This window comes from Toxorhynchites rutilus, chromosome 2 (assembly GCF_029784135.1).
Source record: "Toxorhynchites rutilus septentrionalis strain SRP chromosome 2, ASM2978413v1, whole genome shotgun sequence".
NCBI lineage: Eukaryota > Metazoa > Arthropoda > Insecta > Diptera > Culicidae > Toxorhynchites > Toxorhynchites rutilus.
In genome coordinates, this window is record NC_073745.1 from 102088058 (window position 1) to 102108214 (window position 20157).

At 41.2% G+C, this 20157-nt stretch overlaps 1 protein-coding gene across 2 annotated transcripts in view; it reads right to left on the reverse strand.

Moving 5' to 3' along the window:
• LOC129765197 (coatomer subunit beta') overlaps positions 1-20157 on the reverse strand; it is a 314457-nt gene that overhangs the window by 2643 nt on the left and 291657 nt on the right. For both annotated transcript variants that reach the window (XM_055765215.1, XM_055765216.1), the window contains 9 exons: positions 18266-18365; positions 17996-18195; positions 17558-17660; positions 17352-17499; positions 17122-17291; positions 12911-13314; positions 12342-12498; positions 12070-12271; positions 11875-12006 (listed from right to left, as the gene is read on the reverse strand). In XM_055765215.1, the coding sequence (XP_055621190.1) occupies positions 11875-12006; positions 12070-12271; positions 12342-12498; positions 12911-13314; positions 17122-17291; positions 17352-17499; positions 17558-17660; positions 17996-18195; positions 18266-18365 (1616 nt within the window). The remainder of the gene's footprint in view (positions 1-11874; positions 12007-12069; positions 12272-12341; positions 12499-12910; positions 13315-17121; positions 17292-17351; positions 17500-17557; positions 17661-17995; positions 18196-18265; positions 18366-20157) is intronic.

A 20157-nucleotide genomic window follows, 5' to 3' on the forward strand; every position in this document is an offset into this window, starting at 1 on the left:
ATCGTTCTGAATTTTCGTTGATAATACTTATGAATTTTGAAATGGTCTTATAGTAAAGTGACCAGATGGTCAGAGGTCTAACGCGGGACACAAAAAAACAAAACGTTATGTATATACGTTATGTAAACATAAACCATAGTTTAGCGAATCTAAACTGATCTGTATTATTTCTTTCTATGTATTAGCACCCAGTTGTGATTTTTCGGTGGTTTAGATTTTGTTTACGCCTGAAAACCACTCGCTCAATCAGAGCATTTACGCTGGCAAGCAAGATTCAAATTCTACAATTTTCTTCAAATTACCCAATGGAATGCTCGAAAATTCCAATTCATTTCTCATCGATTTTAGTGTTAACGTATGCATTCAAAAAAATGGACTAATTTCGGATGGTGATGAAATATTATTTTATGGAACAAATTTTCCTTGGATCTTACGTTTATTAAGCCTACAACAAAAATGATTCAAGGCTGTTTCGTCGCAGCAGCAGCACTGTCAAGCAACTTGATGATTTTTTCAAACTGCAAGCTCCACCCTACAGCGAAAAAGTTGGACATCCTGAGGCACTTTGTGTCCACCACATATAGCCGATCTGGTATTTACAACATCATCTCCCTGCCGCTCCTCAAGCAGGGAGACCGAAGCAACCAGCAACCGAAGCAAAATGGACATTTTAATGCAGAAGCGCCAAACGAGACCAGCCATATCTGAGGAGCATGCAATCACCCAGAAGGAGTAGCATGAGGTGCTGGTGAAAAACTTCTTCCCTTGTTCATGAGATGAAAGATGAGACGTACTAGATGCTAGAATTCAACGAATGGCAAGGGACCGAGTACTTTACGTCCTCCAGGTAACCGATGACGTCGAATATATATCATCCACATCAAGTTCTCGAAGAAGGTTCTTCTCTGACAGACGTGAAGGGAATGTTCAAGCCGCTCTTCTTTCGAGTCATATGATGAACGAAGAGATATATAGTACGAAGTGCTTGCCGGAAGTGGCGAAGGTGATGTGGTCTTTATGCCGAGCCTGGGATCAACCCATTATGCCAAAAGATCCCTGGAGGATGGATCGGCTGGAGATAAACATTGTCGTGAAGACCGCCAACCTTCCCAACATTCCCAAGCTGCGACCGATAGAAAACTTTTGGGTGAATGGCTAAAATGGAGAGACAGTCGACCACCAAAGCCACGAAAAGGTAAAAAAAACACGTCGACTTACATCTTTTTATCGGTCATGGTTGAGGTTCCGGCCAACTTCCGTAAGACCACCCAGCGCTTCATTTAAGATACTTCATCAAACAACCCTGCCTCTTCCTGTCGAGTATACACAAGTTCTTTCAGCTTATTGAAAACATTAAGCCCTGACCGAGCTAGGGGACCAAATATGAACTTTTCGTCTGACTCACGTTGGTCCCTGCGGATGAATAGGGGACTTGCTGTCGCTTCCAGTCGACACTCTCTAAACAGAAAGCCCACTGTCGGTGTGATGAAACCATCTCAACGTATTAATCTTTGGATGCATTAGAAGCGCTCTTGAACAAGAAAATAAGAAAATCAACATGATCAAATTGAAATATATTGATATCGCGGGACATTTTCGTTTCTTTTGCCAAATGCGGGACGCTTCGCGGGACGCAATCTTACGCGGGACATTTTGTTGAAATGCGGGACTGTCCCGCGTAACGCGGGACGTCTGGTCAGTTTATCTTATAGGAACTGGACATCTCAATTCAGCATATTTAAGCACAATAAATAAACAAACAACTCTTTCGAACGAAATTGACGTTAAATATACTTTATTCTAAGCATTCAACAATGTATGAATGTATCTTGTTGAAATTCTAACTGTTTGTGCAACGAACTATAATCAGGATGGTCTAATAGAAGTTGGACAGAGTGTAAAACTCGCTTCAGCGAATAATTCGCTCACGGATAATTGGGGTTCTACTGTATTCCTTTAGACCAGTTATACTCAAACTGCGGCCCGAGGCCACCTACTGCCCAATGGGCTCTTCTGGTTGACCCACCTGGGTGTCACTTCATTTTATTTTATTTTGTATGTGTAACGATGGATAGAGATTTTTAGCAATCACATCAATCGTTTACACTAGAGCAATTCCAAATGAAATCGCCCTAAAAATGTAGATTTTAAAAACATGTATTTTTGATTCGAATGAAAGCTTGTATTTCGATTGGGTTGGAGGAAATACGGGGAAACTTCGATATAACGTACCCTCGATATAACGTACATTTTACCTCGATATAATGTACACACTTCCAAAATGTAAAGGATTTTTTTTTTAATATTTTTTTTATAGAACAATGAATCATCTGTATTGTGATGCTAAAACAAGTTTTGTACCTTTAATCAACCCCGAAACCCTGGTTTGGTGATTCCGGATTCTAAATGAATCAAGCTTTAATCAACAGTACGAAGGGAAACGTTATGAGAAAGGCTGGCTTTGTTTTCTGATTGAAGTTATTCATTAACTTCACTAAAACAGTAACACAATAATGTATTATAGACTACGTTTGTGAGTACTTCATTATGCTTCGATATAACGTACAATTCGATACAACGTACAATTTTGAAAGTGAAATGTACGTTATATCGAAGTTTACCTGTACGAGTTTTCCACAGTAAGTTGGAATTTTTTGACTCAAGCGTAAATTTTGAAAAGGGCGTATGAATCCTGATGTCATTTTAAATAGAAAAAGGCTATTCACCAATCTCCTTCTGAATGCAGCCATTCTCGAGATATATTTTATTTTATTTGATGTGAAAAAATTAAAAAAGCAATCAAAAATACATATTTTAGATATTGCAAATTCAAGTTTTTTCTTGTAAATAAAAAAAGAAAATGTGTGTTATGGTCACTCGTTCGAGAACTCGCGAGCTGATCGGACAAGTTTGAGAATCGATCCGATAACGGTGTTTTTTTTCACGCAGATTTATATTGTGCTTTTTTCATCAGCGCTTGCGAGTGAAGCGAGCTCAATAAAAAGTGGTGCACGATCGAGACGCTGAGGATCCAGTTCAGATCAACACACATTCATCACACGCTACACAGCAGCGGCAAGTAGAAGTTTATTTTTCTATTGTTCCATTTATCATTCCTTCAACCTCCTGTGTACGATTTACACCATTGTCCAACATTGTATTTACCAAATCGGCAAGCGTTGGCATTAGGGGTGTACAATTTTCTTACATTACCGTTGAACTTTTGTTGAAACTTTTTTTCATTTTTGAATTTATACAATAAATATAATTTATATATACCTTGAATACAAATATAATTTATTTACTCATTTATTTTTTTTTCTATTTTTTTATTATTATTCTATACTGTTCACATCGAACAGGTGACTAATTTATTATTATGGCTGAGGGCGGGGAGGATCCCCCCTCCACGTCATTGAATGTTTCTGATGCTGACCCACCTCCTGAAGAGCAGGAGGATGAAGTAGACGTTGAGGAGGAAAATTCTGTGTATGAAGTAGAAAGTTCTGAAGATGAGGAAATTGATGAAAAACATGATTTTCGTCTAAAGGAATACCCGGAGGGATTCAAAGGTCCATTCATTGTATACTTTAGACGAAAATCAAAACCTCTCAATGTCATTCGCACCTCAAAAGAACTAACGCAGAAATTTTCCAAAGTTACTGAAATTACTCGGATGGGGCCAGACAAATTACGAGTTGTCGTCTCTTGCAGGACCCCTAGCGAATGCAATAACGCGCTGTGATCTCTTTGCGATTGAGTATCGCGTATACGTACCCTGTTGCAACGTTGAAATAGACGGTGTAATAAACGAAAAGGGTTTGACTCGAAAAGAGATACTCGATGGTGTCCGTCGCTTCAAGAACTCCTCACTTAAAAGTGTGAAGATTCTTGAATGCGATCGACTGAAGTCTGTGTCACTTAAAAATGACAAACGAGTTCTCAATCGGACAAACTCTTTTCGTGTGACATTTGAGGGTTCCGCTCTTCCAAACTACGTTGCAATAGGTGCACTTCGTTTACCTGTTCGGTTGTTTGTACCCCGGGTAATGAAATGCAACAAATGCATGCAACTCGGTCACACGGCCGCCTATTGTTGCAATAAACAACGTTGCGCAGATTGTGGAGAGAGTCATGATGGGACTTCTTGCGCAAAAGAGCGCAAGTGTCTTCATTGCGACGAGGCTCCACATGACCTTACTCAATGCCCGGTGTACATACAACGAGGGGAAAAACTCAAGCGTTCCTTAAAGGAACGTTCCAAGCGGACTTATGCAGAAATGCTTAAGAGTTCCGCTTCAACGACTCAGGACAATCCCTACTCCATTCTGCAGAACGACGAGCCTGTTGCTGACGCTCCCAATGCAGGAAGTTCCGGTACATCGCAGGGTGCCATTAGGAAAAGAAAAATTACTTCTTTTCCATCACTCCCCAGAAAGAAGACCGAAACTTCCCAAATTGGAATGAAACCTCGTATCGAACGTGCTGAGAATAGACCGAAGCAAGTACCTCCTGGTTTAAGCGGTTCTTCTACGCACCAGGGGTCCTCAGCACTTCCCGGAGCAGAGCCCAACACGTCTGTTCCTTTTTCGCGGTCGAGGCAACAGCCACAATCTGGCTTGCTTGCGCTTTCTGACCTGGTGGACAATATTTTAAACGCTTTAAATATAAATGACCCTCTTAAAAGCATAGTATTATGTTTGCTCCCGATTGTGAGAACATTTTTGAAAGAAAAATGTGGTTTTTTAGCAGCGTTCATTTCCCTCGATGCCTGATTCAGTGCAAGAGGTCAAGGATTTGACCACTGTAATACAGTGGAATTGCAGAAGCATCATCCCTAAACTAGATCAATTTAAATTTTTAATTCATAGTTCTAACTGTGATGTATTTTCCCTCTGTGAAACATGGCTTTCTTCAGCCGACGAACTGAATTTCCACGATTTCAACATTATTCGCCTCGATCGAAATGACTCGTTTGGTGGCGTACTATTGGGGATCAAAAAATGCCACTCCTTCTATAGAGTCACTCTCCCATCGATGACAGGCATTGAAGTTGTCGCTTGCCAGACACAAATCAATGGCAAAGACCTCTGCATTGCCTCGATATATATTCCTCCAAGAACTATGGTTGGCCGCCATCAGTTTTTTGATATCATCGAGGCACTGCCGGAGCCGCGGCTAATCTTAGGTGACCTCAACTCCCATGGAACAGCATGGGGTTCACTCTACGATGACAACCGTGCCACTTTGATTTATGATCTGTGCGACAACTTCAAATTGACAGTTTTGAATACTGGGGAAGCAACTAGAATAGCCAATCCCCCTGCACGGGCAAGTATGCTAGACATATCACTTTGCTCTTCTTCGTTATCCCTGGATTGCACGTGGAAGGTAATCCAAGATCCCCACGGTAGTGACCACCTGCCAATAATTTTATCGATCGCCAATGAATCAGGTTCTCGTGAGTCAGTCGATATTGCGTATGACCTCACGAAAAATATTGACTGGAGAAAATTTGCAGAAATAATATCTGAAGCACTTGTTTCAATGCATGAACATCCTCCACTCGAAGAGTATAACTTTATATCGAGTTTGATTTACGTAAACGCACTTCAAGCTCAAAAGAAACGTGTTCCTGCTACCACTTTCCGACGTCGTCCTCCATCACTTTGGTGGGACAAGGAGTGTTCAAAGGTCTACCTTGAAAAATCATCCGCTTTCAAAAAATTCCGGAAAACTGGACTAGTGGAATGGTTTCGAAAGTACCAAGCTCTAGAAGCCAAACTAAAAGGTCTGATTAAAGCAAAAAAGCGTGGATATTGGCGAAAGTTCGTCAATGGTTTGTCAAGGGAGACCGCTATGAGCACTCTTTGAAATACGGCTAGGAGAATGCGTGGCTGGAACCATACAAATGAAAGTGAGGAATACTCTGACCGTTGGATTTTCAAATTTGCAAGAAAGGTTTGTCCCGATTCCGTTCCTGCACAAAGCGTCGTACGCGACATTCCGCTCCAATGCGACTATGAGAATTTTTCGATGGTAGAATTCTCAATTGCCCTCCTCTCATGTAACAATTCAGCTCCTGGGATGGACAAGATTAAATTCAACTTGTTGAAGAATCTTCCCGACTTGGCAAAACAGCGTTTGCTGAACTTGTTCAACAAGTTTCTGGAGCTGAATATTGTCCCACATGACTGGAGGCAAGTGAGAGTGATAGCCATACGAAAACCCAACAAGCCGGCTTGCGATCACAACTCGTATAGGCCGATTGCAATGTTATCCTGTATTCGTAAATTGTTAGAGAAAATGATTCTACTTCGTTTGGACAAGTGGGTTGAAACGAACAATTTGCTGTCAAATACGCAGTTTGGCTTTCGCCGAGGTAAAGGGACGAACGATTGTCTGGCGCTGCTATCTTCTAAAATCCAAATCGCATTTGCTCGCAAAGAACAAATGGCTTCCGTTTTCCTCGATATCAAAGGGGCATTTGATTCAGTTTCCATGGAAATTCTCTCAGAGAAACTTCATAATCGTGGACTTTCACCAATTCTGAATAATTTCCTGTACAATTTACTGTCAGAAAAGCACATGATTTTCTCTCATGGCAGCTCGAAATCTTCTCGTTACAGTTTTATGGGCCTACCACAAGGCTCCTGCCTAAGCCCCCTCTTGTACAGTTTTTACGTCAATGATATAGATGATTGTCTAACTAGAGACTGCACGCTGAGACAACTTGCAGACGATGGAGTTATTTCCATCACGGGTACTAATCCCGTCGTTCTGCAAAAGTCGTTGCAAGATACCCTGAACAATCTGTTCACGTGGGCCCTCAAGCTGGGTATCGAATTCTCTACGGAGAAAACTGAAATGGTCGTTTTTTCTAGGAAGCACGAACCCGCCCAATTCCAGCTTCACCTATCCGGCAAAACGATCAAGCACTCGATGTTTTTCAAATACCTTGGAGTATATTTTGACTCTAAATGTACCTGGGGAATACACATTCAAATACGCAATGTCAGCAAAGAATCAATTTTCTCCAAACAATAACCGGAACATGGTGGGGTGCCCATCCAGGAGACCTCATTCAGTTATACAAAACAACGATATTATCAGTGTTAGAATATGGCAGTTTTTGCTTCCGATCAGCTGCCAGGATTCATATTCTCAAGCTGGAGAGAATACAATATCGTTGCTTGCGTATAGCAATGGGGTGTTTGCATTCGACACATACGATGAGTCTCGAAGTTTTGGCAGGAGTACCCCCGCTTACTCTTCGGTTCACAGAATTATCCAACAGATTTCTCATCCGTTGCAAGATCATGAATCCATTGGTGATTGATAACTTCGAAAATCTACTCCAACTGATTCCTCAGTCAAGTTTTATGTCTTTATACCATGAGTACCTTACCCACGACGTGCACCCTTCACCAGGCATCTCCAACCAAGTTTGCTTCCCATACTTTTGCAATTCCTCTGTCATTTTTGATCTGTCCATGCGACAAAAAATCCATGGAATCCCAGATCATCTACGCTCCGATTATATTCCGCCGATATTTTCGGCAGAATATGGGAAAGTTAGATCTGATAAAATGTTCTTTACTGACGGTTCATACATAAACGGGTCCACTGGCTTCGGCATCTTCAATGAAAATTCCAGTGCCTCTTTCAAACTCAAAGATCCTTGTTCCGTGTATGTCGCTGAACTGGGTGCGATATACTACGCACTGGGGATCATTGAAACATTGCCCATCGACCACTATTTTATTTTTTCAGACAGTCTCAGCTCAATAGAGGCAATCCGCTCAATGAAAGTTGATAAACGCTCATCTTATTTCCTAACAAGAATAAGACAACTATTGAGTGTTTTGGTCGAAAAATTATTCAAGATTACCTTAGCATGGGTTCCCTCTCATTGCTCGATTCCGGGGAATGAGAAAGCGGACTCGCTAGCTAAGGTGGGCGCTTTAGAAGGCACACTTTTTGAAAGGCAAATTGCTTATAATGAATTTTTCCACATTCCTCGTCAGTACACGCTCGTAAGTTGGCAGCGCATGTGGAGTGGAGATGAGTTCGGTCGTTGGTTACACACGATTATCCCTAAGGTCTCGACGAGTGCATGGTTCAAGGGATTGAATGTAGGTCGTGATTTCATTCGCGTGATATCTCGGCTTATGTCCAATCACTACAACCTAAACGCGCATCTCTATCGCATTGGGCTCGCAGCAAACAATCTTTGTGATTGTGGCGATGGCTACCACGACATCGAGCATGTTGTCTGGTCGTGTATCCGGTTCCATGCTGCTCGCTCTCAGCTCTCTAGAGCACTGAGAGCACAAGGCAGACAATCGGAGATCCCCGTCCGGGATATCTTAGGTAGCCGTGATCCTGATCTTCTGCTTCATCTATACCTGTTCCTCAGGAACGCCGATGTCAACGTTTAATGATGTTTCCTTCGTTGTGTCCCCGTTTTATATCCCTCCTATCCGATCGATAAACTTTTACTTAGTCGCGGCAATACATACACACACTCTTTACAGATACACGGGCCAAAGGTTGTGCAGTTCACTGATGATTCAACAAGAGCCAAAGGTTGTACCGCTCATGACAACTCTACATGAACTGATGATTGCGCCGGTTAGTGACCATTCTATCCTGGATTCCTCGAGTCGAGAAAGACGCACCACGCTAGATATGAGGTACAGACTAGGGGGGCGTTGCTGATCAAGGGTCAGCTGCATCCCAATAGGAAGTATCCCGAGTCGGGCACACGTACAGAGCATTGGAGACAGCAACATCCGAATTACGAAAACACTTGTAATACTAACCTCGAGCCAACCGCGAGTAATCGGTTACATATTACTAACATAGATAATAAGAAAAATTGTCAAAGTATTGAACTCCCGGCCCCGTGAGGCTAACGCCATATGAGCCTTGATAAAAATATATATTTTGGAAAAAAAAGAGTACTATTTTTTCCTCAGTGTGTATTTTTTTCGCATATTAACATTAATACTCTAAAACTTTTTCCAAGACACTATTTCGGTACGACTCATAGTTTTTGAGATATAAATTATCAAAGATTTCTGTTATTATAATCGATACGCTCTTTTCAAAAGTTACACTTGAGCCAAAAAAATCCCAATTGCTGTGGACAACTCATATTTCCTCCAACCCAAACGAAATACAAAGTTTCATTCAAATTAAAAATACTCTTGTTTTGTCATTTGTCGATTCCATTTCATTGCTCACTAGCGTGAACTTACATAATGAATATATTAATATTTTCGGTGAATTTATTCACCTGAAGTAGAACTGCATCCAACTTTAGTGATTTCTCACCAGTGAGAAATTGATCAGCGCTTACATACGCCTGAATTTATTCTATTCATAGTGGTTATATATATCACGAAGAAGTGTATCATCTATTTTCGGGTGATCTATTTTCCATCTAAAGCTATAATTCTCTCTAATGTAAACGTGACATAACAAACGTGGGGTAATAACTGTTTTTGCTGCGACTATATTTTGATGATCTGCTTACCAATCGAATCGGAAATTCTCTAAGATTTGTTTGATATGGTCTACATCACGATTCCCTAATCCATAAATGGTTTAAATTACACAACATTGGAAGCATTTCTATTTTCCTATACATTTGTTCTGCCTATTTGTGTGTAAGCACACAATTCGTAATGTCAATAACTCAGCAAGACACATTATTTATATATACCACTGTGAATCCGGTGCGCGTGAATCGCTGTGGATAGAGAAAACATTGCAATTTAGGCTCCGTCCGATTTCAATTTATTGAGTGTACACAGTCAATTCGCGATTTCAGATCACAGCACTTACGATTCATCAGTCATTCAGCTAACGATCAGACGGCAGAGGAGCAGTGTTGCCAAACATACAGATTTATTTGGAAAGGTACATATTTTTTCGATTTTTTCGGTACAGATTACAGATTTTCGTCCTAAATTACAGATAGGAACAGATTTGATTTCAATGATTCAACCCTCAAGGTTGTTGCAATGTTGCAGGTGCTCCCGTGGTCGAGTGGTTACCGTTCCACGTTATCAAGCCGGGGGTTCGGGTTCGATTCTCGTTCTGGCCGGGGGATTTTTCGTCACAGAAATTTCTTTCGACTTGCACTGTGATCACGCGTATTCTAAAGCTTGCCACTCCAGAATACATTCAAGGCGTGTTATCCGACGTAGGAATCCTAACTAGGTACTACAAACAAAAATTACGCAAGTAATACCTATGTTGAGAAGACAAAAGTTCGACTGGGAACGTTAGTGCCATCCAAGAAGAAGAAGAGATCGATAAACGTTTCTATGGTAGTTCGACACCCCTCTCCCCTCTCTAAAGGGGAGCTCCCATACAGATGAAACACAAATTCCTGCATAACTCGAGAACTAATCAAGCAAATGGAGCCAAATTTGGGATGCGAGGGTGTTCGAGGGGTCCCAACAAATCAACAAAACATGACAATTGAAAATTTTCGGAAAACTCTGAAGGAAAATGGGAAAATTCAAAAAATTCAATTCGAATGTGTTCTACAATAACATATTGACAAGAGTTGTTAGTCCATTTGATGTTTGCGGTAACGAAATTGATCTTCGTTCGAAAGTGGAAATGGATTTTGATGTGATAAAACGCGCTCCTATATCGTTCTCTATCTATATAAATAAAAATGGATCGCCGAATGTGTTGATAAGAGCAACACTCAAGGAAGGAATTGTCCGATTTAGGACTGTCTTCATTCTGTCATATTTTCTGTATCAAACATTTATTTAATGTAACGGAGAAACATGTTATTTGTAAGTGGATGAAAAATCTTGCACGAGATTTGTGTCTGAAAATAATCTGATATTGTAACTATGAGTTTTGGTAGAAGTACTGAAATTCTATAGTAAAAATAATTTTAAAGGGTAGATTAGAAGATAAATCAATGAACATTTCTGCGATTGGACCCATGAACGTGCGCTTAGTAAGAAAACGTGGATGTGATAACGAAAAATAAATTTTGGGAGGAACGAAGTTTGTCGGGTCAGCTAGTAACATATTCAGAAAAACCTACAGAGAGTCAAAGTAGTCAATTTTTTTTGTATCATTAATCACTGCAATGATCAAAATTCTAATTGGCGGTATTTAATTTTTTCCAGATTGGTGACGAAATTCCCTGATATTGTTGGATTTTCCTGATATCCCCTGTTTTCAAGGTTTTTCAAGGTAGTCGACAGCATGAACTCTTAGTGTTTTTGGAACGTTGTATTTCATGGAAATTAAATTTCGCTCAAAGATACTGAAGACTTCTTGAATATATAAAAAGTTTAGTGTTTCCGTGTCGCTCTAGACAGTGAGCAATCAACAATACATGTTAATTCTAAGAGTTAATTTAAAAATCTGCTCAAATTGGCGTTTTATTGCTTCGCGAAACGTTTGCGACCCCCACAAAACGATTAACGCGTGTTTGTGGCCCCTATAAAAAAATGAGTACAGCTGCTTTATGGCTTTATGGATTTATTCGCGTGAAAATAGGTGTAAACGGGTGAGAATAAATATGATACACTTATTCGAAGTATATATAACTTGAATAAATTCAGCATATGTAAACGCTTGTGAATTTCTCACTGGTGAGAAATCACTAAAGTTGGATGCAGTTCTACTTTAGGTGAATAAATTCACCGAAAATATGAATATATTCATTACAGAAGTTCACGCTAGTGTAAACGGTTGATGCGATTTCTATAAATCTCATCATATTTCTTCACATGAATATATCACTGGTCTAAACCCACCCTTAGACAGAATAACGTAAACAATCCCTTAGGCAAGAACTAATTACACGTTCGGATAGGCTCAACTTACCGTTGCATCAGCCTCAGGTTTCGCCGGCGGAACGTATCCTTCTCTGTTAATTCTCGGATCGTAATCAAATCGTCCTTCATTTTCAGCTGCTGTCATTTCTTCCACCGGATTGCGCTCGATGTTTAGTGGGACCTGTGAACCAGAAAATTTCATCGTTACGTTATCCGATAATCAATCAAATAAAAAACACCGTACATTGATAGCGGAGCTGGCTGGCAGCAGAGTCGCTCTTTCTGGCTGCAGAAATTGGTATGTTTTAACCGCGTTGTAGAAACCAGGGAATAGATTCTCGTACTGCTCCGGATCGGCCAAACTCTGGCCGGCTTTCTCGTTGATTTTACCCAGCTCCGTCCGCCAAATGTTCAGCACGTATGAAATCTTGTTGGGCATATAGGTTCTGTGGAGTATAGGAAATTCGTTACAATTCCATTTCCGGATTAAACATCTAATCAATTTGTTAATCGAACCTGGCGAAGAATGCAGCCTCCGGTATCCGATTGGTTTGAATTAAAATGTCCAAGCATTTCTCTAGATCGCCCAGCAAGAACATCGACAGGAAGGAGATGTTGAACTTCCCCTGTGATTCACCGTTCTCGCCCAGATTCTGCAGCATATCGGCGTCACCTACGAGGAAAAATATTTTACCATTTTAGTGCCTCTCACATCAGATTATTTCATCCAGTGTTCGTTAGAATAATTGAGTTCCATCCGGTTTTCCAAGTTTTATGAGAATTTAATTCCGATTACCCAGTTCACCGTGCAATATGCTTGCGAAAGAAAATCAGATCCTAGCTCTTCTGGTTATTTGATTGCTCATCCTTTCCCCATGTTTACGCTATGCCTGTTATGTCGCATTGCAACAACCTGTTCCCCATATAGGCATCAATTCTCTATTCATGATCAATAAAAAGACATTCCCACACCACCCTCACACACAATCTGCTGAAAGTTTTCCTTTCTCATTCTTCACGCTTATTTGAAATTATAATTATTTTCACCCTCTCCCCCTTTGCGCATCACACCGAAGGAAACTTACCCGTGCTGGTGGCCAGCAGCAGCAGACCGCCGTAGTCGTTCGCGTTGGTGAGACACTCCTTGACCAGGTCGAACTTGTTCTTGCTGGTCGCGATGCTGGCAAGCTGGGACCACTTTTGGGGACTGTCGGATTCTCGTGCCAGCTCGAGCGCTGTATCCAGATCGCCAATTTGCAGCGCCAGATCGAACCGGTGCTCCGGATCGGTTGAAACCTGCAGCGCCTGCTGCTTGAAACCTTGCTTCTCGAGGAAGTGTGCCACGCGGGTGCGATGCTCCTTCGGGATGGTGGGTAGCACTCGGTCGGCTGTGTCGAAATCCCGTCGCATCACCGCGGTTTGGTACTCGAGCACCGAGAGGAGCAACGCATAGCTGGTCACATTCAGCTCCTTGTCGCCGAGGTAGAGTCTGTTGGAAGAAGAAGAAAATTTGTTTACATAAGGCTTGAAACATTCAGAATCCGGAATCGCAAAACCAGTTGTATCACGGGATTGATTATCCAATTAACGGTCAAGCTGTGAAAACTATTTTTTTAACGACCCATTGGTGTAATTTCGAGTATTGGCGATACAGAAACCCTAATCTTCTAGAATTTTTTTTTCCATTCTTCCGTTTTCCGGAAAATGACAAAAAGTCGAAAAATCTTCAAACAGCCAAAACGTACATTTTTATTGATGTAGGAGGTTCAATCCAACGGTTTTTTCCTACATCACAATGTGTGTTACTTTATCAAAGTAATACTGTATGGAAGCTTATATATTGCCCAATTAGACACAGTTATCTTAAACCGAATTTATTGCCCAATAAAGATATGCAATATTGAATTAAACCGATAGTAAGTGGTAGCTAACCAAAACCTTACCATATGGTTGCGTTCCAAAGCCATGAAAAATTATCAAAGTTGCTGTTTGATTAGGAGGATTGTGTTGAAAACACGATCGCATTGTCATCGTGGGACTAAGAACTTGTTGCATTCAATTAGCCTTCAATTCAATTCAAATAACCTTCGGTATTAACTTGGGAAGGAACAAAATTTTATAATTAACTCTTTAGTATATTTTTTGTGGCTCTGATACGTGATTTTGTTGTAACTTTATCGTACTCTTCAAAAACAGATTCTAATTTTCATATCAAGTCTCTGCGTTGGTTGATCGCTGTCTAGAGTGAAATTAAAAAAAAGGATGTTTTAAAGTCGAATACTCAATACCTCTCGCCTGATGCAGTGTTACATTCTTTTTACATTTGTTTTTTATTTATTTATTTAATTACAACGTATTCACAACGTGGCCTCATTCACAATGTTTCTCAAATTAACTCGATTCCTCGGATATCCGGTGCTCACCATGTCTTGTTCCACTTGGTTTAACCATCTTGCTCGCTCGCTGTACTCCTCATCGTCTCGTACCAGTCAGATCTCTCGAAATAAACAGCATTTTTGCAGGATAAGGAGTGTATCGAAAAGTAGACTTTCCTTCTTGAACTTGGCCTTGACAATTTCCCAGTAACGCTCAATTGGCCGCAGCTGGGGACAGTTAGGTGGGTTGAGGTTGTTCCGACGAACATGATGTTGTTTTCCGAAAACCATTGTAGCTTGGATTTGACATAATGTGCCGATGCTAAATCCGGCCAGAATAGAGGAGGAATCTCGTGCTTTCTATAAAGTGGAAGCAATCTCTTCCTCAAGCATTCTTCCACATAAATTTGAGCATTTATAGTACCTTCTGTGAAAAAAGATGACGATCGCATGCCACACGTGCAACTGGCTTGCCAAACGAGCACTTTTTGGCCGAATTTCTCCATCGCAACAGTCGTATCCGCTAATGGTACACTCTCTCCAATCGATTTGACAGAAATTGAGGTCCCGGCAGCGTTCTGAAATCTTCTTTGACGTTTCGTCATCCATGAGAATGCGCTGGTTGGGATTGTTCAGAATACGCTCATATAGCTTTCGAGCTCGTGTTTTAGTGCATTTACAACTTTTCGGTCCAATTCGGGATTGCTTGGTCCGGGTTTTCGCCCACTTCTGATGAGATCCTCGAAAGAACACTCATTACCGAACTTTGCGACGATTCGTTTAACATTATTGTGGTATGTAACATCCTTTCAGTGTACCAATTGTGCCGAATATTCTTTTTAGTTTCTAAATCAATCCGCGACATTTTGAAAACAACTTTTCGACTGACTTGTACTTCAATTTTTGACATGTAAACAAAGCGGGCTCTGATTACACAACAAAAAAAAGTTCACCCGTTTGTGTGTAATAACGTGTTCAATGTTTAAGTTGATGTCTTTTCGATACACTCCTTAGTTGACCGGTATTCTTTCAATATGTCCTGCCCAGCGTATCCTTCCAGCTTTGATCACTTTCTGAATACTGGGCTCACTGGTGATTTACGTGACTTCATTCTTCGCCTCCATAAGCCGTCCTCCTGCACACCACCGAAGATGGTTCTTGACACATGTCATTTAAAGACTCCGAGTGCTCGCTGATCTTCTTCGAGTATAGTCCACGTTTCGTGCCCCTAGAGGACAACCGGTCTTGTGAGCGTTTGCTACAGGGAACATTTTGCACGATAGCGTTGCATAGACGCAACTCCCATTAATAATGTATCTCCAGATTTCTCACTGTCAGATATTGTTCCACTACCTCGAACTGATCGCCGTCGATCACATCACTACTGACTAATCGGGCCCTGCCATACTCGGATCCGGAAGCCAGCATGTATTTTGTTCTATCGTTAGGGGTGGTAAATCTTCACTATTTAAATCACCAACGTGTAATCGCTTCCATCGTTATTTTGCCCCTCTGCCTGTAAGCCATTCAGGTGTACTTCGAAGTGCTGTTTCCACCTTTCGTTCACTTCACGATCGTTCGTCAGGATACTACCATCCTTGTTCCGACACATTTCTGCTGTTCGAGTTTTTAGTACTCATCCTCTTTCAGGCGAGGCTTCTTTTCCCTGAAGTGTTGGGTTTACTTTCTCCGTTTCTGTCTGTATCGTTCCACGTTCTGACGGGTAGCTTAACGCAGCATTAGCTCCTGCGCAATATTTTTCTCGTGTAACACTTGCTGACACTCATCATCGAACCTCTCGTACCGTTGCCTAGTTCCATGTGTCCTAGGATGTTCTACGCTGTTTATGACTGTTTTAATCATGCTTCAACAGTCCTCAAGAGGAGCTTCGTTAAGTTGATCCTCTTCCGGAAGCGCAGCTCCGAGCGAATGCGCGTAATTTTCGTCGAAATCTGTTTGCTTTAATCGTGTAAGATAGTACCGTCGCGGGCATCGGTTCCGAATGTGGTTCATAACGGAGTTGTTAATAAACGGAAGGAGACGTTTCTGCAGGCATTCTTCCCCATAAATTTTCAAGCCCCTTATCTTGTTTGTGACGAGAACCTTTTTTTTGTCTACAATCAACGAAAACGAACTTACATTAGCTGGGAACTTCATTTCTGGCAGATCCTTTATATAATTTTAAGCCGGAAAGTTGTCCAAAAACCATCTTCACGTACTTTTCGTCCATGCATCCTTCGTACTTCGTCAAAACCTTGTTGAACAACTTTCAAGCGCGTCTTCTGATCACCAGATTTTGCTGCAGTGTCCTGTTTGGTTGCTTGGAGGCACGGAAATTACGATAACCTTTTCTTATACGGATTCTCCGGATGGTACTTTGGTTAGAGTTGTGTTTTTGGGCGATATCGTAGTCCCAGAGTTCTGGGTTTGCCTTAATTGTTCTCAATGCCTTCAACCTCAGCTTCCGACCGAAGTTCCGCTACGATGCGTCCTCTGATCCATCCGAATGACAGTTGTACGTTAGAGGAAACGTTTCAGCACATCATACACAGTCGATCTAACCACTCGACTAAATCACACTCAGTTGACCAGTCGACACTTTGATTACTGATTAACCACTGTCTCGCGATTTTAGTATCCGACTAGGACGGAGTTTGAATGTGGGCGTTCGAAATCAAATTTCTTCTCTCAGCTTCCATCCTTCACAACTTTTTCAAAACAAAAAAGATCAAAGTGAATTTTTTACCGTCGAAAGATACAAATTTTCCAAAAAATCTGCTGTCAAAATATTTAAGATACACCTACTACGAGTGCTGCTATAAATTTTGTTAATTGAACGAAATTTCTGTCCAAAACATTATGCACACTCATGTTTATTTCAAAACATTGTTCTGCGTGTAGGTTTCAATATTGCTACTCACCGATTATCCTTCGGCACATATCCCAGCAAATACATCGTCCTATCGAGATGGGAAACGGTGACAATCTCACCCCCGACGTAATAGTTGATCCTGTTCACGGAGTTCGTATAGATGAAGCAGTCACCAACCCAGACTCCGGTTCGAACCATTTCGTGGACTTCTCCCAGCACCTGTGTGAGTAGATTTTATTCTACATTGTGCTTTCACATACATCGCAAATCAAAACCTACCTCAAAAGCTTCCTCGATCCCATCTTCGCTAACCTGCTGCTTTGTGGCCAATGCGTTCTGAATCATGCCGATGTCGACCTGCAGGATGAAGTAGGAGTCTTCCGTGGCCAGACAAACAAGCGTGCCAGCTTCGTTCCAGAATACGTGTCTGCGGGGTTAAAACACATTATTTCTGGAACACACAAACATCACGACCGTCCTCTTACCTTGGTTGAACTTCAATCCTTCTAATCAGCTCGAGGTTCTCCCAGTCGTAGAATGATAACCCGGAGGAGGTCTTAACTCCCAGCAGTTGTCCGCCGAATATACCTGCGAATTTATAGTACGTGTTACACAAATTATGCCCCAACCAAATGTTTCAACCATTTTAACAATGGATTGTTAATCGAACTCGGACAAGTACCTTCTACGGATTATAGGCGTGCACATTGGTTAGTTAGTATCAATTTGAGTTTAGATGGGTTCGCATGAAGAGAAAACGGGGGGAAAACAGAGCAAACGAGAACGAGAGTTGAGCGTTTGGCATTCAATCTCAGTTTTCATTGTTTTGTTTGTTTGATTTTGATTTACGCGAAAAACACAAAGTAGCGCCCATCATTGGAACACACACACATCGTGACCACTGTGGAGCATCTTCTACTAACCTTCTGCGCCATAATCCGGAGTGAAGCTCTTCCGCTCCTTGAAGTTGCGGAACAGTTTTACGGCTCCGCTGGATTCGCGCACGGCATACTCGCTGTTTTCCGCGGCCCACACGAATTCCTGAGCCGAACCGAACGACTTATTTCGCAGCGCCATCGAGGTGTAGATGATGTACTCGCCATCGCCGCAAACGACCACGAATCTGGAATCGGAAAAGCGAACAAGAGTCTCAGAAAGGGTTGGGTTGTTTAAGGTGAGGCATAACGCGTTACCGTCCGTTCGGGTTGTGGGCAATCGTCTGTGGATAGTTTTCGCAGGCGCCCATGTCTTTGACCGCCACCGGTAACCTTTCACCGTCTTTGATTTCAGTACCTGGAAGGGAAGAGATTAAATGGAAGGCGTTAGCGTATTTTTGGATCTGATCGAAATTATGTGTCCTTGGCGTTCGTTTTGTTATACAAAAAAAAAACACTTCGATCATCAAGGAAACGAATTAGTTAGTTGAGATTACGTCCACCATTATTTTAAGGTATTGCAATGGGCTAGACATGCTTTCAATTGTAGATTTGTGTATGTACCTAATCCAGATGTAAATAATGGGTCTTCTAGACTATCCTTCTGCATGGAACGAAGTCTGACAAAGTGAAATATAAGGTCAGTGATACAACACATTCCATCCATTATTTCCCAAACATAACGGTATATTAAACTGAGGTCAAGCATTGTCATGGTGGGTTGTGTCCCGCGATATTCTGAAGATTTTCGCTTCGATCGAATCAATTGTTACCTATAGAACAGTTGCAGATTGACTCGGATTCAGCAGCTCTACCAGGATGACACCCTTCTGATGCTATTAAGTACGGAGACATACCTTGGCGTTCATTGTTATTAAATATTTACGTTGATGTTCCAGGTGGACTGGAATCTAATAAATGTTTTTTCTTCTCGTTTCGAGCTGTGACATGAATCTACTTCGCAACAGTAATGTTACTGGGTAAGGGAAATGGTATTACAAATAAAATCATTTTTTTTCAGGCAGATGAAATTGAAGTTCTAATTGCATTTGACAGAAGTCTCGATCAACCGGTATATTGACTTATTCTCTCCAAACTTTAGGCTCTTCTCCACCACTCCATTACTACTTAAACTGTGTAGCCGAGTATACTTGTTATTGAATTCACAAAGAAACGATGAGTCTCAGCTTCAGTTTTCTTTCCAAGAAGTAGCTCAGCAATCAACATCTATCCGAATACGTTAAAAAACAGGAAGTGGGTTATGTATGTGATATAACCGCAAGGTTGACGCGGTACTATCATTGTTGTAGTGATCATTTGTTTGGAGTTGCATCTCAATTGTCAATGAATGGATGAATAAATATTTGGGGGATTCGAAAACGAGAGCGTTACGTTGGAGGCACAAGGTTTTAAGCCTCAGTACCTCTTTGTCTACTGAACTAAATGTAATGATTATTACTTCACTAGAAAGATAAAATGTCTACGAGTTATATGCCTTGAAAACAATCTTTTGATGGAGTCAAATGAACTGAAAAAGGTTTACGTCTCTATAATTCAAGACAACAACAAATTACTGAAATCACAAAAATCTATAAATGTGGGTACCTGCTTGAAATTTAATCTTAGTCATGATCAAGGATGGAAAACAAGGGAGCATGATGAGATTTACGATTAATCGCAAACTGCGTAGATCGTAATCTGTGCAAACTGCGACTAACTATTAATCCTCTCCCATCATAACAAAATGATTTTCTCTTGGTAACTCTGAGTTGACCAAAGCATTGCTAGACTGAAACTAGTCCGAATAATTGAGTTACTCTCCTTCCTCGTTCTGAGTACAACTCCTAACAAGAATTTGCTCCATGGGAATGAGTATCTCTATGACGTACGCTTTACGATTCTCGCTCTCTCGTCCGGGCGTTCAATTTTCCTCTCCGAGCGCATTTACTTCGATGAAACTGTGTGAGGAAAAAATGCGCTACAGCAGATAGGACGACATGATGGTTAATGTTCCACAGAGGATTCCTCAGATGGTGTTTAAATTCATCTACAAGAGACTACAAACAATAACCCTCCTCAAAACGCTAATTTTATGAGTTAATGTAAATGCGTTATTGGCCAAGGCTATTACGATATCGAACACGTGGTCT